This window comes from Chelonoidis abingdonii, chromosome 5, assembly GCF_003597395.2.
Source record: "Chelonoidis abingdonii isolate Lonesome George chromosome 5, CheloAbing_2.0, whole genome shotgun sequence".
In the NCBI taxonomy this organism is placed as follows: Eukaryota; Metazoa; Chordata; order Testudines; family Testudinidae; genus Chelonoidis; species Chelonoidis abingdonii.
Genome location: NC_133773.1, coordinates 11,522,833 through 11,545,242, shown reverse-complemented (window position 1 = coordinate 11,545,242; position 22,410 = coordinate 11,522,833). Strand labels below are relative to the sequence as shown.

Genomic DNA, 22,410 nt, shown 5'->3' with positions numbered 1-22,410 from the left:
ATGCTAAATTTTATTAGTAATTCTCCTGGCAGATTAAATTTTGCTTACAGGACCTGCTTACAAACATGTACATAAAATAAGGAAGTAGGAAATGAGGAAATTTAGGGATGGCAAATTATAATAGCGATAAAGTAATGACGATACAGAAGAGTGTGTAAATACAGCAGAAACTTGCTAATTTTAAAATATGTAAAATTTGTCATGTCTGGACTAATGACAAATCAGAAGTCATGATATTAAATAGACTAAAGAATCATGTATGTAAATATTAACAAATGTGTTTGGGCAAAAGGAGGTTAAGATATAATTTTAACAATTTGTAATTAGGAGACTAAATATGGAATCAGTCAGTCTTATTTACTGATGTACATAATTTGATGGGGTTGGTACAATGTTTTTTATATGGAACAGCGTTCATTTCTACAGGTTAAGGCTTTGGTGTAATGGAATAACTACAGCTTATTGGTGTTGAAAGTGCTGCTGTTAAGGGAAAAATGATATTCATCTGAAATTGTTCATGTGTCAGAAGGAAAAACATAGATTTTTTTACATACAGCTGCCTCACCAGTTGATCTACTTACAGCATTTGGCAGCACTGTGTGGAATAACTTCCTCTTTGTATTTTCATCCACTGCCGTGGCATCACCATCATATGCTGCTCTTTCCCTTCCACTTTGGAAGCATATAATCATGTAGTCTTCTACCCACCTCCATCTCCACACAGAGCTAGGGTAAGAAATAATCACAAGGGTGTCCAGCTTGTACGTTGCCCACACAAGGACCTTAGATTCCCACGTGGAAGTAAGGAGGGTGGTAGACAGGAGAGCATTTTCTTACATCAGAACCAAGAAAAAGAGGGTATCGAATGCCAGGGCAGGTCAATAATCTCATGAATCGAGATATTGGCACCAAGGGTTAGTGGCTTCCCCTCGGAAATGTATTGTACAGGGCTAGAAAACAAGCAGTGGTGAGCTAGAGATCCTCCTGGCCCTTTTGGTATGGCTGCAGAGAAATACCAGAAACTGGAAACAAGCAGGCATTTCTCCCCTTGGAACCCTCCATGTGACCAAAGGACAGACAGACAGTAGGAGCAGAGGGCTTGCTTGTGACTGCTACTCAGTCTGGAAGTGGGGTATTCACTTTGGGGGGCTCAGTTCTCTTAATTCACATCTGCTGTGTTGCCCACGTACACTTCCCCTGCTGCTCTCTGCTACCCAAATAGAAGAGGAAAACAATGGAAAGGCACGAGGTACCAGAGGCAGGTAAATCCTGAAATAGGCTTGTTTTAAGAAGGCTCCCCTGCTCACTGAAATCCACAGATCACAAGTTCTCGGAGGGGAAGAACAACCGCCACAGGTATCTGAATATTGTCTGACCTGTAGGGTAGAAACGGTTGGTACGCAAGTTACTGCAGCCCAAAGTCCCAGCAGCTAGCTCTGAGTCGAGACAGTTGTATACAGAGGAAAATAGAGATTATGTGAAGTGTTGCACTTAGATTAATCCTTAGGTTGGTTTACAGATATGGGACTCAGCTTTGAAAACTAACTCTCCTTTGCTGCTCGGGTTGCTGGAAGTTGGAGTTATGCAGACATAGTGCTTGTCACTTGTCTTGCACCATCACACTGATCTAGACTTGTCTTGGGCTGTTCCTTGGTAGTAACTCTCTCTGTGACTTAACATAAGCATGGGGACACAAGCACCTTGTCAGGCAGGAATGTGATTTGTTTGGAGTAGGACAGAGTAGCAAAATGGGGAATAACCTGCTGGCTTTTAGCGAAGGGCCTTGGATCCTAGGCCTCGGGGAATAAAAAATGCTACAAGATTGGCTCGTGCTTGGAAGGGATGGTGTGGGAGGGGCAAGCAACAAGAAAGGTTCAGTGAAGATTAGGGAAGCCTCTGGCTGGAGGAGAGGGTAGCCAGTTGTGAGTAAATTTCTCCCTATAAAACTGAAAATAAGAGGTTAGTGACAGAAAGGTAAAGGTTCATAGTTCTAAATCTGTGCTTTGTTTTGGGAAAGGTGTCTTTTGCTAAATTATTTTAATGAACCTGCACGTGGGAATGTCCACAACAATTTCTACCATCTCTAGGATTATTTAAGTTGCTTTCTGTTTTCCTTTTGGGAGGTCTTAGAACTGCTTAAAAGCAATTGAAGCAACTTTAATTTGACAGGAATGATTAGCCTCCAGTGCTAACTTCTGAAATTGTGAGCTCATTATTAATGTCCAGTTCAGTGCTTCTCAACCTGCGGCCCAATCAGCACACAACTGCAGCCTATGTGACGTCCTCAGGGACATACAGCTAGTATTGGATGCGGCCCACATAAAACATTATGGGCCTCATACATGACCCGCAGTGATAAATAGGTTGAGAGCCACTGGTCTAATGTGAAAGTCACTTTTGTTGACAAAGTCTTTGTGATGTAACTTAACAGAATAGCATGTTGATATTACCTCTGCATGCTGAGAAATACGTCTCCTGCCAGTCAGATAGATAGCAAAAAGAGAGAAAATTTAAACTTCCAGTATGCTACTCTTTATTTAAGTGATTTGTAAACTAGGTGATCATTTGTAGTACATAGGCATCTTTCCACTTGAGCACACTTTGACACTTTGCACTGTCTAGGTGGGAATAAAGCCATGTGAGTGGCGTATGTAGCTTCATATGTTGATCCTAGTAGAAAAATGTCATCTTGGTTTGTATTGTCGTGTGTTACTGGATGAGTTGCATTTCTTCTGCACTTCTCCTGTCCAAGTACGATCTTCATCTTCTCTGATCTGAGTTGCTTCTTCCAGCTTCTAGGCATCTTTATCCCAGCCCAGAAATGTTCCTCTTCTGTGTTTCAAGTAAATGTATTGTTCCACTCCTCCCATGGTCTCTTTATAGACTATGTCTAAACTACAGACCTTACATGGCACAGCTATACCGCTCATTATAGGGTCTCCCACATAGCCGCTCTTTGCTGGCAGGAGAGAGCTCTCCTGCTGGCGTAATTAAACCGCTCCCACACCAGCGCTTCTGTCAGTGAAACTTATGTCGGTCAGGAGTGTGGTTTTTTCACACCCTTTACCAACAAAAGATTTTTCGACAAAAGTGCTAGTGTAGACAAAGCCATAGATTCAGCATGTTACTTTCTGTGGCTTTTGTGCATGCTCAATTCCCTGACTGATTGTAATAACAAACACTTAATTTTGTTCTACAGAAAATTGCTTTCTTGAGCTAATGCTGTGGCTACATATGATCAAAAGTTCTGTTGTCCTAAAGCTCAGCAACACTGTAAGGTCAGCACTTTATGATCTGTAAAACCAGGCTTTTACAAAAAACAAAATCAGTGTGTTTCCATTTTAACTTAAATGGCAATAGCGTTCGGTTGGTATAAAGTTCTTTTGTTTTGCAATCCACATGTGAGTGTTCATATCTGAGAATCCAAAAGTGAAACTGATTGGCTACTGGTTGCAAATAAAACTGAATTGGCTACACTGTTTTTACCCTGGAAGCTGAACACAGTACAGAATGTAAACCATAAATGGTGAAAAGTTAACTTGATTTTTAAAGTTCCTTTAGTTTTACTTAAGTGGATAATTTAAATTTGCTCCTCTCCCTGAAGAACTCTGAAGTGTGGGGTACTATGGAGTGTCATGCAGTCACCCCTTTTCTCCAATTTATGGAAGGGGTGCATTTAAGGGTTAGTGAAGAGCATGGAAATGCAGTGTTGTCAGTAAGCTGCTGACACCCAATTGTATGCCTATTTCATTTGACTTGGACAGTGCAGTTCAACACTTCAGTCAATGTCTAGTTGAGATTATGGCATGGATGAAAGCGAGCTGATGAGGATTAATCTAGATAAAACTGAGGCGGTGAGGGTGGGTTGGGGGACACAACTGGAGAGCATGTCCTCCATTCATTACTTGATCCGTAGATAGAGGGGTTATTTAAAACTCTGTAGCTACTGTTGGCAATTCCATTACAGCAGTAACTCAGTGATCTTTTTACCAGCTGCGTCTGGTTAGGAGGTTGCTGCCTTTCCTTTCTTATGTGTCCCTGGCTACTGTTAACCCTGATTTTATTTCCTCAATATTAGACTATTGTAATGCTCCCTACATTGGTCTACTCCTTAATAAAACCATTCAGAGACTGAAGCTTATTGAGAAGGGCATCTTGTTGGTAGTATGTGACACCATTGCTCTGGGATCTGTACTGGTTGCCTACTGCTCCCCACTTAGGTCTGAAATAACCTGAACTTGGTGCCTTTCAAGGCACATTGCAAAAGTGACAGATGTTTGATGGGGTTTTGGAGAGGGCTGAGGGTTAGCATTTCACAACTTGGAAGTGGGAGAAAGAGTCCAGCTGTCTGGCTAGTGAAGTTCCTGGTGAAATTACTTCTGCTTCTGGAATTTTGTGTTGTATTATCTACAGCCTTGGAAAGATATCCCTTTATTTTAAATCTAAATTTGTTTACAGCATTAAGTACAAACTCTTCAAGTGCAAAACTCTTAAGATCTTGAAATTTCCATGAAATACCTTGGTTTCTTAAGAGATTTCTTTGTTAATGGATGTGCTAAAGGAATTAATCTAGATACGTGATCTAGGTTCAGTGCAACTGCAGTGATTAGCAAACATCACTGCATCAAACTAAACTTGAAAAGAGAGCAAACAAATGATTGTTCATGCTGATCAACTTGTATAGGTGATCTTGAAATGAAATTTTTGGAGATACTCAGAAGAGATGGAATGGCTTCTGAAATGAAAGGCATGGTGGTAGTTACGTTGCTGAGCATTTTTGTACTGGCTCTTAATTTCTGAAGTGATTACGCCCAAGGGGAATGAAAGTAGGGAAGAAGATTTTGAAATCTACAGTGATTACTCAGTTTCACATCTGCAAAGTGTTCCAATGTAAAAAAAATATCCCGTGACAACATAGCCTTTCCATTTACTACAGTTGTTTGCTAATGTGTCTGCACTATAAAAGAAATATAAAGCGGAAATAAGTCATTAAAGAAAAGTGTTACTTCTGTTCACAGTTCAGATTCTGAAATAATTGGCTATGCTTTGGACACTCTCTTCAATGTAGTATCGAATGATCTAGAAGAGGAAGAACAAGGTAAGCCTGCAGTAGTAACAATTGTGGTCACCCCCTGAAGTTAAATGCAACTTTTGTGTTTACTCTGTAATTTATGTTCAAATGATAAAAATGTAATGGTATGCAATTTACTAAACACTGTTCCTTTAATGGGTCCTTTCTTAAGATAGTACCACTACAATCATTTGTCTGAATGCAAAGAATATTGATCAACAGTAACTTGCATTGCCGTAATATGAAATCCTTTAACCCATTTCTTTCTGTAAGTAATATTTGGAATAAGTGTGTTTCAGTGGGGATTTTGTCTGTAGTTTCATACTAAATACAACAATGTTCCACAGAAGGATTATCTGACATTAGACTTAAGTTGTGTTTGCAGATTAGTCAATGTCTGGTAATTAAAGCTAAAACTGAGATGAGTGGCCCTGATCAAATGATAGGCTTCTTTTTTGCTCACTTATCAATGACTGTTTCTTAGAAAACATGGATTCCTTAAAAGCTAAAGGTGTCTGTGCACGAGTGTGAAAATATTTTGATTGCCAGCCATGCAATGACTCTCAATTTAGGATGGAAATAATAATAATAATTAATAATGCAACCCAACAAGCTCCTCTTCCCCTCCCACCCCAGTATTTCCATATCGGATCCGAGACATAATACATTTGGTCTTGAAACTTAATATTTTTAGCTGCTCATTGTCATAACAGCTTATAAGAAGAAAATGGTAACAAACGGATCAAATAGGAGGAATAGGCATTATGATGAGGGTTCCCAGTTGCGTGTTAAATGATAAAACCACACCTAGGCACATTTAGAACGAGACTATTTGGTTCATCGTTGGAGGCCTTTGAAGGCCTTTTCTTGAGCTGTAGATAAAGTTGACAGTCTTGCAGAATGATTACTGCTAAAAATGTTTCTTAAATAGCCTAATATAAACATAAAATCTTTAACAAGAATTTACTGTGGATCATAATTAGGATTTGGGGGAAAGTGTATTTCACCTTTAAAAAGACTGTGTATTGGAATTTGCTCTCTTTTACTATTAACCAGTAACAACTGGGGAAATCCCTGCTACTTAGAATGGGGTAAAACAGCTATCCCGTCAAGTGAAGATCTAAAGTTTTTCAGGTTGTTGGGCAGAATAAAGGGCATTTGGCACAATAGCAATGAGCAGTCAGACAGGAGGGAGACAGGCCTGGCTCATATTGGCCATGCACATAATGCCTGCACTTCTCCGCATGCCTGAGGGTGAGCATCAGTCAGTAAGACTTCTCTAGTGCTCTAATAACCGGTTTGTGGCAACTGAGGAATGAAGTGATTGGGTCTGGACTTCCTGGCTTCAGTCAAGTAATTCATAGACAGCTACCTCCACCAGAAAAACAGGCAGCCATTTAATTTAACAAATAAAGCCAGAGTGGGCTACATATTAAAACATACTACAATTTTGCTGCTGCAAAACACAACTTGAATTGACTTTTCCAAGAGATTGCATTTCTCCTTTTTGTTACAGCCTTTTGCAATTGCACGGGTAGGTGCTTCTGCTTTCATTAGAAAACCAGTCCTAGTTTATTAGTTTAAACAATCTAACCAATAGACCCACATACATACTCACTGTTAGTTTTAAAAATTAAAGTGTCAAGCACATCAAACCACTTTATTGACTTTTGGGGATTTTAAAGAAAACACATCACTCCGAATCAACAAAAGAAGGTCTGAAGGCTGGGTCAGCGCATGGGCAAAACATGTGCAACAGAATAGACTTAGGAAAATGAGAAACTTAGATATAAATGCATTTTCCAAAATTCATGGCATGCTAAATATCCATGGGATCATCATATATTGCATCCATCATACAGCTCAAGAGCATTGCAAGTAACTCACAACCTGGTTGTGAGGACACTCACAACCTGGTTGTTGATTTCAATTCTGTGTAGCACTGCTACTGTGCTGCTGGATTTTTTTCAGTTTTGTACTTGAAAAGCTGATGCTGCCAACAACGGTGGGTTTTGGGGTGGAACAATTCCGTACACAAGTTCTCCAAAAGTTTGAGCAATGGAGACCAGAAGGGAGGTCTTGATGGAAGGTATGTAGATTGACCAGTACATATAACTTAATGTAATGTCAAGGTATGGGCAGAAATGGAAATGTGCTTGAGCACTTTTCTAGAATTGTGCCTTCCCTTGCATTGCTGAATGAGACTTGCAGCCTGAAATGCTCAAAAGAAACTAATACGATGTATGGAAATCTTCAAATTCCTACCTTATTGTTCCCTCTTTTTCTTATTCCTATTCCTGCAAGTTCATTCAGTTGCCTCTTCTTGTGCAGTCTCCTTTATCGAAGGCACAGGCACCTCTAGTAAAATCTACTGCTGCAATTTTGGAGTTACTGAATAAATAGGCAGCACGAGTGCATGGAGTTTTTTGGCAATGGCCTTGGTAGAATACCCCCGTAAGAAGGGAGGCTCTGACATAAGAACATTGTGCTCAAACGGCCATTAAAAACAAAGAACTACTGGCCTAGTATCACGTGTGTGATCTGAAGTACTGCAGGAGTATAGGGTTGTCTTGTTCTTCCACTTCCATGACAACTAAAGTAATAGTGGTGGCAGAATTCCAAGATGGCTGCCTTTGAAATCCATTATTAGTTCTGCTGTACTACATGGAAAGCTGTTTTACATGTGAACCTCTCTTCTTTTTTTCCCCTCTTTTGTCTACTTTTACAGACGATTTGGAAGGTAAAAACCTCAATTTATATAGCATGCTGCTTTTATTAGTCATAGTTGCTAATCACGTTATTTTTCACCTTCACGCTCTCTTCACTGTTAAAAAGGACACTGTAAGACATTTTTATAATTCTTACTAAAAATTTTTCATAATCTTTCTTCTCTCAGATTTCTTAAGTTTGTTTTTGTACCTGAAATGTGTGTGTTTCCCATTATGCTCAGGCACTTATCAGTTTGTGGGCATGTTATTCTGTCCCATGATTCTAAATGGGCTTATTGGCATTCCAACAGTCTAAATACTTCTCGGTTAACTATTTAATGAAAGTGGATACCAGGGCTCAGCACAAGATTTTGGAGACCAAGTATGGATGCATAGCGTTCTGGTGTCTAGAAGAAGGATTGAAGGATTTAAGAGAAACTGTCACACAGAACAAAAGTCAAGCTTTGAACCTTCCAGCCTTCACAGTGTCCCTTTTAAGTAATACACGTTAAGAATATTTCATTATTACTTTCCTTTCATGGATCTAGCTGCCCACTTACGCACTTATTTGTTCCCCATCTGTTAATCTCTCACAGTTCTGGGATGCATTTAGTGTGTGTTAACAAATCAACTAAGACTGGTCGTTTGACAAGCGGTATTTGTTACTGAAACAGCTAAAACTAATCTTCATGAACAGAGATCCCTCTTCCCCTCCACTCGCAGAATTTAAGCGTGACTTCACATAACGATAGCCAGTCTAGACAGAGCATCTGCAGTAATGTAATTGACCAGTGTGTGGAAAATCAAAGTTGAAGTCGTATCCTTTTGACATGTTACCTTATTCTTTTTCCCCATGCCCTCTTCAGCTTTCTCTTCCATTCTAACTTTCAGTTTAATTTTTCTAGTTTTCCTTTTCCATATTTCCTTAAATGGTCTTATGATTTTTCTAGTGACTTATATTTAGTTTGGCCCTTGCATATGAAAGTCTAGGACAGAGGTTTTCAAACTGGGGGTTGGGACTCCTCAGGGGGTCGCAAGGTTATTACATGGGGGGTCACGAGCTGTCAGCCTCCACCTCAAGCCCCGCTTTGTCTCCACCGTTTATAATGATGTTAAATATATTAAAAAGTGGTTTTAATTTATAAGGGGGGGTATCGGACTCAGAGGCTTGCTATGTGAAAGGGGTCACCAGTACAGAAGTTTGAGAACCACTGGTCTAGGACATATTGAATGGGAACAAAACTATTGGAGTAAATAGACCCCTCAGCACACTGATAAAAGGAAATGGATGTTGGATTTGCCTTCCAGAACTCTCTTGAGCATTAAGACGCTAGAACTTAATGGAAGAACAAGGGCATGTGTTAATGTGAGTCTACTGGTAACTGAACTCGGTTTTTTTCTGAAAGCTGTAGGTGAACTTCAAGTTGTAAAGTCTGGCTCCTTGTGGTCTATGAGAATATTGTGTCAGGTTCGCCTGGGTTCAGCTATAAAATCTGTTTTCCAGGTTTTTGTAAAGTCGTGTACACACATAATTTTTCATGGTTATCAGAAGGGAAGAGAAGAGTTGACAACTTCCTAGACTAAAGTCTCAAATAGAACAGTTAACCTTAGATGACCCTACTTTTTCCAAATCAGTGGCACCAAAATGACTGCTTAACTGGAAGAAATGCATTTAACTTGTGTATATATTTGAGTAATGATGACTGGCAACCTAGGAAAAAAATTTAAATTGGTCATTTCTGTTACCAACAATTAATAATGGAAAAACCTAGCAAATGAAAAGTTAGACTCTAAAGGGCACTTCAGTGGTTGAACAAATGCTGGCTTTTGTACCCTTTGAGGAAGAGATCAAAGGTAAACATCTTTCCTTGTTCTCCCACAGTCCAGACTGTGTGCTAAAACTCAAGGTTGTGGGCAGTTTGTCACCATGTTACAGGTCTCTAAATTATGGAGGCAGCAGTACCAACTCCATAGTTAAGTCTGTATGGAGACTTGCAATTAAAGCAGAAATAAAATACTTGCGTTTTGCAAATAATTGACCTCAACTGATAGGCCAAATTTGGCCGAAGAATTCAGTAGCTCTGTAGAGGGTGTTTTGTGTAATGCTTCATAAAATGTTTAATGTTTGCAGATGAAGCATATAAAGCTGCTTCTTTCACAATATTGCCCTGTGTTCTGCACGTTACTTTGAGTTCCTCTAGTTTTAATACCAATAATCTACAAACTCTTCTTGAGCTAATTGATAACTTCTTGGCCGCTTTTGACATGTTTAATTTTAACACAAATTTCTTCATATTCAGGATAACAGCTGAGTTATGCAAAGGTTAGGTGGTGACAGAACTACTGTGTGTTAGCTGCTTCTGTTAACGAGAGCAGTCCTGTTGAGGCACTAGTTGTGCTCTGCAGAGTCCCTTGGGGAGTAGGTCAGGCAGCTGGGAGCATGCGGGGGTGCTATCAGGGGAGATGTAGCTCTGAGGTCATATGGGAATGGGAAGCACAGAGAATAGGTGTGGCTTTGGAGAGCATAACAGGCTGAGTGAGGCTTTAAGGGAAGAGCATTTTAGCAACAAGCTTCAGATGAGTAGGGAAGGACAGAGGCTTGTATCCAGGAGAGGAGGCATGTGGTTAGTGCCTTTTGGCAGCGCTGAGATTGGTGCTTGAAAGGTTCCCTAAGGTTGCGGTTTCATTGAGCAGATGAGCCCTTCAGGTGGACACTAGGCTCTTTCTCCACTCACCCTTCTTTTGCTCCTTCCTCGGCCACAGGTCTTCTGCTTACATCCCAAACTGCCCAACAAAAATGTTGCTGTTTTTCCTCCCACCCCAGCCTCCATACCTGATCACCCATCTGCTAGCTCGTCCCTTGGTTACTTGATGAACCATGAGTCAGCTTCATGGGAAACCAAAGAGGATGTAGGAATGTGGGGATGGGTGGGAGACTGGGTTTACACTAAAAGCCTGGGAGAGGGTAAAGGGGCTTTGCTCTGAATCACCTGTTCACCAGAGTGCCACTTCTCTAAATGGAGTGTCTCCTTCATCCACCTCATGCACAGCCTGAATTCCCCTTCATCAACCCCATGCCCCTACTTTCTCGCATTTCCTTCACCTGCACCTTAAAATGCAGCCGGTTCTATCGCATTGTGCTCTTAGCGTTGATATATATTGGTGTTTAAAATAGAGATGTGGGAGGGAGCTGGAGGAAGCATGTCATGGGTAAGGGGGTTGGTAGGGAGTGGGGGAGCGGGAACTGTACACTGGAGGATAGATGTAAGGTGTAGGAGGAGAGTTGGTATTGGGGAACAGAGCTCTATGAATAGGAAGATCTCTGTGGGGCTGGTGGTAGATGGGGAAGTGTGGGTGAAAGGGAGACAGTGGATGTCTGGTGACGTAAAGGGGATAATAGCTAGGCAGCTTTGATAGCTATGAAGGTGAGAAGCTGAGGGTTGATCTGCTGTGACTACATGAGGGAATTTCTAGCTGAGACTCTGTTAATGTTGTTAGAATGCATTGTTCACTACCAGATGCTGTAAAAAGTAATGAAATGACCGACTAAGGTAGTCATCACCTTATCTACCCTCCACTCAGCTGTTCTGTTTCTCAGCCTCATCCGCCACTTGGGACATAATGGAAAAATAAGTCTTAACTCTTACCATAAACAGAATAAACCAATGCATTCCCACAATGTGCAGACTTCAGTTCTGTAACTTACACGTACCTAAGCATGGAAAGATCACTAACCTGAATCACCCATTCACATGTCTGTTAGAAATGTTTAGGAGAATGTAAGTCACTCTGCCATCACCATTAGCAGTCTGACACCATGCTGCAGTTACATACCAGTATGAAATAACAGAGACCTGCTTTTGATCTATTTATGAAAGCTATGTCAAGCTGGATGTTAAGTGCCAAAACATGTAACCAACACCTGTGCTCTTAGCTCAAGGGTTCCTGTTAATTGTTCAGGATAAAGGTGGCCAGGCATAGCCTGTGGGAAGGGAGGTAGCTGAAGCTAGATGGGAAATTGATCATTGCAGTGAAACACTTAACTGCTTATTTCTTGGGTTTTTATGTGGATGATGCAGTCTAGCAACTATTAACGCCAAAGATAACTTTTCCAATTACTGCGTTAGATATGCACACAGGAGGTGAGACGTTCTTTTCAGTTATTGGAATGGGTTTCTTAGTAGATCATATTATGTAACTTTGAGTCAAATTCAGTTACTATATCCGGCTTGGAGAAGTGTTAAGTTTTTCTTGCAGGATGGAAGAAGACTCACACAATGATTTCTCCCCGGCAACTCTCTTCCCATTGTACTTTTTTTGGGAACAAGTAGAGTGAATGCAACTTAGAAAACTACACTTTCATTCAATATATTTTTAAGAGTCTGTGATATTGTAATTAGCCCAGAGTTGCCTATCAATGAGTACGTGCAGAATATATTCTTTCAGCATCAGGTACAAAACAAGTATCAGAGGGGTAGCCGTATTAGTCTGAATCTGTAAAAGCGGCAGAGAATCCTGTGGCACCTTATAGACTAACAGACGTTTTGGATATGATTATGAATATTCACCCACGAAAGCTCATGCTCCAAAACGTCTGTTAGTCTATAAGGTGCCACAGGATTCTCTGCTGCAGGTACAAAACAGCCCTTTCTTCTAAAATCTAATAAAGGGAGGATCACTGGTATTCCTAGATTAGATACTGCTAATTGCTGGCTGTTTCATTAACATACTCTTGTTATAGAAAAATACAGGTCTTGTTTCTGAAGGTGACCTTCAGAGAGTTCAGCATTCAATGAGTAGTGCACTGAATGCTCCCAAAAAGTAAGAGGGGTACTGTCATAACATTTTGCCAGATTAGGCCCTGACTTTCCAGCTTCTACTTATTGTAATGCCTACATATCCACTGTCTTAGTGCATCTGCCATAGAGCATCCAATCCACAGAGATTGGATGCAGCTCAGGAGGTAACAGCGAAATTTTGTAAAACTACATGTTGCATCTATAGCACGGCCCTCCCTGCACTGTCTGCGGTGGGGCTTTCCTCACGGTGAATGTGATATGACCTGCATAGTGCATGTGGAACCATTACACAGAGCAGGAAGGAGGGAGTATCATGAGAGTTAGCATACATTTGGCAGGATTGTTTTTGTAATAGCATGTCAAGGATTAGCTGACTCCAGTTTAACTCAATAGATTATCAAGAGATCTAATGTCTTTGAATAGTTAGCTTTCTCATTTGGTAATTATACAAGGTTGAAAAATATGGTGCATATTACCATTGCCAGATTCCCCCATTGTGCTTCACATGCAGGAAGCAATTGTAACTGGGACAAGTTTAGTTCATGCACATTCAGTTCTTCTGAATCTTAGGCGAGCAACAAGGAAGTTTATTTTGACGGGTTTCTGTGAGGCAGGCCCCTGTCCATAGATTGGATGGAGACAGTCATTTCTCTTACGTCATCAAACAGTACTGTACAGTAACGAATTTCTGCTGCTACTGACTGGAATTGGATTGAACCAGCGATCTGCAACCGAAAGGCTAATCAGAGACCATATCAGAATCTAACTAAATACAACCTCCGTTAACTGAAAGATGGTTGTACCACAGACTCACATCGCTCCGTGATCAATTCTTATATTTAATATCCCTTGATTATCCAAAGTCTTATCTAAACTTAATTGTTGTTTTTCCATCATGTTTGAATGATGATTGTCGTTGCCTAGTATGGGAAAATATACACAGGGTGCAACAGTATTCATGATATCTGGCATGCTGTTTCAACACTCTTGGTGCCATCATTGCTACTTCTCCAGTCTGTCCAACATGAACATCTTAAATAACAATTATAAGACTGAATTACTTGTGTAGAACTTAAATAATTCTAGTCCAAAAGCTAGATAACAGGATGACGGTGAATTGCCTTTATAAAATTAGTCCAAATCAAGATCTGAGCGGTTATTTTGCCATCAATACGTCTTAAAATGAATGTCCCTTTTTTTTTGGTGCATCTGAGTGTTTTTTTCATCACTGAACCAAAAAATAAGTAAATCCTTTTTCAAGAGTAAATAAGTACTTGGACATGCAACTTTAGACAGTTTTACTCCTAAACTAAAAGTCTTGAAGGAGGGAGCTGTAAATCTACCTTTTTCTTTGAAGAAGGTATTGAATGATCTTTGTGGCACACTTGTTCAGCTGTACACTTCACTTCAACTGCATGCAAACACTAAATCCCCAAGGCTGCTTCCTGCCCTTCATTTGGAAAGGCAGGTGTTCTCTGCTCTGTAAGAGCTGTTTGATCACTTGGGAGTTTGCTTGCATTTTGAGTGTGTGGTCCTGTAGATGAGAAATGTGGCTTTGAGCAGACGTGACTGATGAAAATAGAATTTCTTGTAAACAATGCAGTTAAAAATAATCTAGATTTTATGAAGTATTTATCTGGGACCTGATCTGATTCCCATTAAAGTCAATAGCAAGACACCATCCTCTTAAATGAAAGCTGAATCAGACTTCTACTGAGTGAATTTATGGTTTTCCATTATTAGAATTAATTAGCGCCTCATTTACTGTTCTGACTTTGGGATAGAAAACACTCAGATTTTCTCTCATGTTTAAACCAATGTAAATATTGTTTGTGGCACACAGATTCCAGCAATGATTACTGTGGGGGAAAAAAAGATATATTTATTATTTAATATGGCAATAAGGATTCTTTGGAGCTTGACTCATAAGTATCTTATATAGGCTGTGTGTTTACTTCAACCTGCTAAAAGAAGTTCTACAGTTATTTTAATGTCACCATGTAACACATTCTTCTTGAACATTACAGAAGAAAATTCACAAAAACAGGTTGATGATCTGGGAAGGCAGTTTACAGAAATGTTCATTAAACAGCAAGAAAATGTCACTCTCCTGTTGACCTTTCTAGAGGTGAGTAGTGGTGCGGTACTCCTCTACCCTGATATAATGGTGTCCTTGGGAGCCAAAAAATCTTACTGCGTTATAGGTGAAACCGTGTTATATTGAACTTGCTTTGATCCACTGGAGCATGCAGCCCCCCCCCCCCCCCCGGAGCGCTGCTTTACCACCTTATATCTGAATTCATGTTATATCAGGTTGCGTTATATCAGGGTAGAGGTGTACTTTGAATACTGAAGAAACGTTAAAGTGGGTGTTTGATTCTTCATGGTAGTGTATCTCTGGTGTAGTACAAATTAAACTTGAGGCAATTTAGGAAAAACTTTGGTGACTATGGGCGTGAAATCACTCTTGCAGAATGAAAAAGGCAACATCTCACAATAGGATAGGTGAAAGTGCTGCCTTTTAGAAGCAGAGCAGGACTACAAATGGTTAGAGGAACACTGGGGAGAGAAGGGTGGAGCTGAAACTAGTGGTAATTTTGTTACTGTTAAAGCGAAAAACCAGCATGGGGTGAGATTTGACTTTACAGCATATTTGCTGTTGCAGAGCAGAGCAGGGAAAGGGCCCTGCTCACAGTGATGAAAGCCCATCTACATTTGGGCCATTTGGCACCCAGTCATACAGCTGTCCCGTTTTTAAAGTCACTGTGTAGGACATTTGCAAGAGTGTGAAATGCTCCTGGATTCATTGTTTACTGTCATTTTCTATATCCCCGCAGGAATTTGACTTCCAGGTTCGCTGGCCTGGAGTGAAACTTCTTACGTCATTGTTAAAGCAGCAAGGACCCCAGGTGCAGCAGATAATTCTTGTCAGTCCCATGGGTAAGGACACTTCTAACGGAGCGTTGTAACTACTGTTGAAGGAACTTCCAAAATGGGATTATAGTAAACTCCTTATGGTAATTCACATCATGTGGTTGTTTGCTTTTTCAGGTGTCTCGAGGCTCATGGATTTACTCGCAGATTCTAGGGAGGTGATACGGAATGACGTAAGTACAGAACAAAGGGATTGTGATCATGCTTGTACATACGTTTAGAGTTGTTCATCCTCTCCGCAACTAGAAGCTCTCTATTGCATTGTTTCTGTAATGCTGCACTCAACCTCCCCTTAGTCCTGCTGCTCCAGAGCGTGTGTGCTCTGGAGAGACATGAAAGGGTGGGTGGGAAGGAATGGGTTGGCATGTTCCCGAGACAGATTCAGTTTTTGTCCTGGATTGTATTTGCATCAGTAGCTCGTAGAACCACAAAGCACCATGAGTGTATGCAAGAGCGTAGCTATGGGAGACAGTATATCTAGAGATGGCCAAAACACCCCTCCCCCATTACTGAGGAGTGCTGCTCTGTATATGATTTTTATAGCCACTTCCTGTCTTAATGCTTTCTTTTGGCAGTTTTTTACATTCCCATTTAGAGCTAAGTTTGAAGCATAACACACTGCTTCACATGGGGTTTGATGCAAGTTGCCACATGCATTATGTACAATTGTATCCAGTAATTGCCACCAAGGTTTTACACTCCTAATGTATTATTACTGTCAAGGAGGGCACTTCTTTAAAGCTAACGCTCCTCTTCTAGTAAAGCTTTGTCTAGTCACTATATTTATCTTCTTCCTGAAGGGAGTCTTGTTACTGCAGCAGCTGACAAAAAGCAACGCTGCCATTCAGAAAATAGTTGCCTTTGAAAATGCCTTTGAGAGACTGCTGGATATTGTAACAGATGAAGGGAACAGCGATGGAGGTATGGTCTGAACTAAATGTTGCTTTACTCACAAGGTGTGGTGATGGAGATAAAATGCCAGGACTGTTGCAATGCTTGTGTCAGTCCGAGTAGAATCTCAAGTTTTTTTGTGTTTAGTATAGAAACAACAGAGTGAACAGCAGATGGTCACAGTCAGTGACTTTCAGGTGTTACCACTGCTATGTGGATGGGTAAAAGGATCAAGTACACAAAGTAGGATCATAATAAGAGTAGGATCTTCTTGGATTCTGATTTGAGGCCTTCCATTAGAGATTTGCAAACTTAATTTCTTCTTTGAATGTGTCTGCATGGATCCCACTGGGAGTGTGCATGTGCAAAAGAATGGACAGCCAGCAGGGTGACTAAGCTTCTCATGGCTGAACCTCCTTATAAGAGACTCCATAGGGACACAGTGGTGCTCAGATGTCACCCAGAGTCATCTGAACTAGTCAATTAACCTGCCTGTCTTCTTCCCGAAGCCAACTTGGCTCTGGGGGAGAGGAAATTACACAGGACTTCCCTTTATTACATGGACAGGACCAATGTTGGTAGTCACACGTTGACATTCTAAAAATCCAGTGAGCTCTTCACAGAGAATATTGAAGTGAGTAACACAGTGCTGTACCTCTTCCACTGAAAGTGAAAGCTCACTCTAGTGGAGCACAAGCAACCTCCTCTGCCTGCTTCGGGAATGTGCCAGTTTCAGAAAACTGCGAGGCAGCGATGTGGTGTAACCCACTATTGTACAGTGTCTTGGATTGAGTGGCTAGGTTGGATGCCATACTCAGGAAAGCAGTTTTACAATCATTATTTGACGGATGCAGCTGAAACTCCTCCTTCTCTCCAGCGTGAGGGGACACTGCTTGAACAGTCACTTCCCCTACAGTAGCTGGGGGTTTTCAATATGCTGTGGTTGCATAGTTCACGACCCACCCTCCATCACCACGTTCCTGAGTCCTCCAGCTACCACAGACTTTGAATTGTGAGGTTGCAGCTGTTCCATGTTTTTCAATCCCACATGGCAGCATGAAAAGGCAAAGAGTGCATGTGTGCCCCCAGAGACACAACTATTAAACAAAAATCAGACCTTGCGTACGTAAGATGTGTGGGCATACGTGCCTACAGTGGGATCCATGCTTGCACTGCAGAGAACCATGGTTACCACAGTGTAAGTCACCGTTCTTCATACCTCTGGTAAATACACAGAATAACAGGGTACTGCCTCCTAGCCCTTATTCTAAAAATGCCCATTCTGGATTTAAACAGTCTGTGGCATTGGAGGTGAAGGGCAAATACCATCCCAGACAGCTGGCATAAGAGGTGCTGTCCATTTTCCTTGTGTCTTCAACTTAAAACGTGAGGCTGAACACGCTGCATATTCATACTTCTTGTCATAGGCAGGAGTCAATGAAAGGAGGCTGTGTGATGCTAAAATACCTAGGGGATAACAGACAGTAACAGCACCTGCGCATGAGGGAAGTTGACAGGCCATTGCTCATAGGCAGCTTAGCGATAGCAAGTGTTACGACAAAAGGGTCAAAAATGTTTGGACTCAAAGGATATTGTTGAGCAAATCATGATATCATAAGATATATTTCTAAAGGTATGAGGAAAGGAAAAGTGAACAAGCAAATTGCAGAGAGGGCACTTACTTTCAGAAGCGCTAAACTCTCCATTCTCTTCCCTCCTATTTCTCTGCTTCAGGTTTATCTTCACTCTGACCTTCCTCAGGCTTGGATTGCTGAGCACGACTGTCCACAGCATGGCTAGCAGGGGAAAGCTGTCGAACAGCTGCTCCCTGTTGCTCCAGGCCTTAATGCTACACACCTATGCCTGTTGTTTTCACAAGCTGAGGGAATTAACCTTTAAGCCTCTGTATCAGCAGACCAGGTTTGATGCCAGCACAGAAATAGGAGGGTGTTGTCACCAGTCAGTCTGCTCCTCTCATTCAGATTCTTGGGCCAAGTTGTTTTAGTTACATCCCTTTTCTCTGTGCATAGGTTTTTGGCATTATTGCTTGTTGTCAGTGTCCTCAGTGCAGTGCATAATGTACAGTTCACAATTTAAATTGGATTATCTCGCTGATTAGATCTAAGAATTTCTTCTCCCTTTTAGAAATTTAAATTAGCAATAACTTTGGAATGAGAGGAGAGAATGTTGTTTGAGTCTGAATAAATCTACGGATTACCCAGTAAGAATTACTACAGTAAAACCCTTACCTTGGGTCCCTGGCATCACACTAGTGTTACTTAGGATTGTCTTTATTTTTCTTCACTGTTGCAGTAGAAAAGGAGACTGATGAAGCCTGTTCCTGGAATAGAGAGACATACTTACTTCAAGCCATTAAAAAAGCCCCCAAAAGACTGAATTTTCATTGCCACAAGAAACCTTTGTATTATGTGCAGTGCACATTCTCTAAACAAATAAGTTTCATTTGAGAGTTATGGAAGAACCATAATTTGTCCCCATTAGAATATTGGGCTTCTAAGGATTGACAGAAAGTATCATTCTGTTCTGCTATACCTGAAAGGTGTTAGACCTCTGGAGATGGAATATCTTTCACTTTCTCAGTTAATCCATGCCTTACCTCTTGTCTTTCCAGGAATTGTAGTGGAAGACTGTCTTCTCCTGTTACAAAATTTGTTAAAGAACAATAATTCCAATCAGAATTTCTTTAAAGAAGGTTCATACATTCAGCGTATGAAACCTTGGTTTGAAGTTGGAGATGACAACTCTGGTTGGTCGGCACAGAAAGTTACTAATCTTCATCTAATGTTGCAGGTAAAACAACTTGCAATTTACTGATGGAACAATGCTAAGAATTTGCGTACTTCCTTCTGCTTTCTAAATCTTTATTTTTCTGCTTTTGTGGCCAGCTGTTTGTTTGCAGTTTTTTTTCCCTTTGGAAAGTGTCTGAAGCCAGAGACTAAATCTAGTCAGTTGAAAAAAACCCAAACCCCAGAATAAACGTATCTTCAGGTAGCATACTCAGAGCATTCCTGACAACTTTTATGGTTTGATAACTTTCCTTCTCTTTCTCTCTCCTGTTGCAGTGTGTAAGATCAGTCAGTAAAATTGTGCATAGAGTTCTGTCAAATCCCCAGAGTAAACTGAAAATGTCCAAGTATTTTTAATAATTCAGTTAACAGTAATCTTCTTTTTCAGGTGGGAGTTGATGAGAGAGTCACGCAAGAGTGTTTCTCTTTTTTCAAGTTCTTGGAGTTTTTCTCTTTTTCTAAAATCACAGAAGAGAGTTTTGATCTTGTGTTATCAAAAGCTCACAAGATGCTATACAATCGCTCAGCTCTGAGTTCAGGCTGTATTCATTCTGCCTTTCATATGACCTATATGCATAAAACTGCGTTAAGCATACTTCAAAGTTGCGTGATTAATTACTCTGTATGGACATTTCCTAATTTAAGATTTGGTGTTTTAATCTTAAATCTACCCCCATGGTCAGCAGAGGATGTCCACGGTCACTTATCTCAGCAGATTATATGTGATCATAATTGAAACATTTTACACTGTCTGCTGCAAGCAGCATCTCAAAATGGGCAGAGTTACATTTTGTCTGTAGAGTTTGGAAGCATTACCATTACTTTACAAATAAACTCCTGGTTCAAAGAATGTAAGTGTGGAATCTCCAGTGCTTGGTTTGAATTGTGCAGGAGTAAAGACGACATTAAATTTCATGGCAAGTGAAAATGTACAGCTCATAGACTTGGCAGCCTGTGGAAGCCAAATATCGGGAGTAGCATCTTTACTGTGAAACTGGATTGCTGGATGTGTTCAGCATGCCAGTGTGAATACACAGTCTCTCAATTCAGAATATTACTGAATGTCATATGCATGTTACCAGTCCATCCTCAGCACTACAGAGGTGTAAACTACAGTACATAAACATCCTGGAACTTTTTTTGGAGTTGTAACTATCAATATGTTAAATATCAACTATCAAAACTATCCACAACTGGAATTTGAGCAAAATCAAATACTCCTAATGCAAAAGTTCTGAAAAGTATATAGTATATAGGAAAAAGAAATGAACACAAAAGGTCTCCTTCAAAACTATTAGAAGTATAATGGTAGGCTTCCTTTTTTTAATTCGTTTTGACTGCTTCATTTCCACCTACGCATGCACACTGTGCATCTCTTGTATTCCAGAAACTATTAAACCAGAACAATAGTTGGTGTCGTTCAATGAAAAAAAATGTGTTGGTCTACCATTGTTAACTAAAAAATCAACTAATTCCAGTGGTGTTAGTTAGCACCAGGGCCGACTTTAGGGCAATTCGGCCGATTCCCCAGAATTGGGCCCCGTGCCGCTATGAGAGCCCCGCAATGTCCCGGAGGAGCTGCCACCGAAGTCCCGCCATTGTCTTTGGCAGCAGCTCAAGTGCTGCTGCAGAGGAAGGTCACTCCGTCAAAATGCCACCGAAGGCACTGGCAGCCGATTGAGCTGCCACCAAAGTCCCAGCACTGGCAGCGGCGGTGGCAGCTCAGTAGTTGCCACTATCTTCAGCGGCATTTTGGCAGAGGGACCTTCCTCCGTGGCAGCATTTGAGCTGCCACCGAAGACAGCAGCGGGACTTTGGTGGCAGCTCCTTCAGATTGGGCCCCGCAGTGCCTAACGCCGGCCCTGTTTAGCACTATGTAATGGGGTGTGGAATGTTATGTTTTTAAATCACTTTTCAGCTCAGAAATGCTCTTTAAAATATTTTGAAAAACTCTTTAATAAATGACTTTTTAAAATGTGTTAATGTTTAGCATTATACTTATTTTAAAATGAGTGCATGAAACAAGTGACAACATTTCTTTGGGCAAAGACTCAATTGTTTGACGCTCTTGCAAGTATACATCTTGTGTGTTTATGATGTCTTTGTAAACTCTATAGAATTTGCTATTGCAGTGAATTCGTAACTGGGCTAATTGCATAATTGGCACTTCTGTTTTCACTGAGGTGCCTATTAAGATTTTTTTCTGTACTGTAACTAATGACAACTGCTTTAAGAACAGTGAAAAGAGATAATTCATTCTGAAGGAATGCTGCCCTCTTGTGAAAAGTAGCTAGAGTCAATTTATGACAGAACTGTGTGCACAAGTAGCACAGTTATTCCATTTGGGTATGTAGCTTAAATTCCTGACAGAGTTTCAGCACAAGCAGTGGGCTCAGACATTTCGGAATCTTGAAGAAATCCTCAGGTGTTGAGTTTTACTTTAACTTCTAATCCAGTGGCAGCTTTAAAACACAAAAAAGTTTCTGGCCATTTGTGGGAATTAGAGCTGCATTTTTTTCTGAAGAGTAGAGTAGACTTGTGTGTCCTGGCTAGATTCCAATTTAAACGTTCTCTGCAGTGTCACTAGCCTTCAAATGCTACTTGGGTATTGACAGTTTTGTACAGTAATGTTTACTTTCTCTCGTTCACCTCGTGAAGCGAGCCTAATGAAGAGATGCAGCACCCCCCTTCAGTTTTCACAGATGCATGAAATCAATGTTTTAATGCCAGGGTTCCCTCCCTCCTTAGACCAATGTGCATTTCTCTTCTTTGCAGCTTGTGCGGGTGTTGGTGTCCCCCACAAACCCACCTGGTGCCACCAGCAGTTGTCAAAAAACTATGTTTCATTGTGGGTTATTACAGCAGCTCTGCACGATCCTGATGGCAACGGGTGTTCCTGCCGACATTCTGACTGAGGTAAGGGAGGGTGAGGAAGCAGGGAGAGGAGGTAGCCAAGAAACAGGAAAGCAGTCGTATATGAGACTTTCTAGCCATACAGTGGAATCATATTAGATTAATTTAATATTCCTTAACTATCAGTTTTGGAAGTCTGAGAGATTTCAGTTTCTCTTTCCCAAGCAATGATATATGTTTAGGGTGTCTCCTTACAGTTATAGCTCTGTAAAACAATCGAATGTAAAACTTGCTTTGCTTCTTAAATCCCAGCTTGAAGTGTGTATGTGAATATGTATATATGTTCT

The 22,410-nt window shown here is 40.8% G+C and overlaps 1 protein-coding gene across 1 annotated transcript in view; it reads left to right on the top strand.

Annotated features, from left to right (window-relative positions):
* Positions 1-22,410, top strand: part of USO1 (USO1 vesicle transport factor) — a 64,284-nt gene that overhangs the window by 5,272 nt on the left and 36,602 nt on the right. Inside the window, 7 exon segments of the mRNA XM_075066067.1 lie at positions 5,019-5,098; positions 14,606-14,706; positions 15,416-15,518; positions 15,630-15,685; positions 16,313-16,433; positions 19,036-19,214; positions 21,986-22,126. Of these exon segments, the coding sequence (XP_074922168.1) occupies positions 5,019-5,098; positions 14,606-14,706; positions 15,416-15,518; positions 15,630-15,685; positions 16,313-16,433; positions 19,036-19,214; positions 21,986-22,126 (781 nt within the window).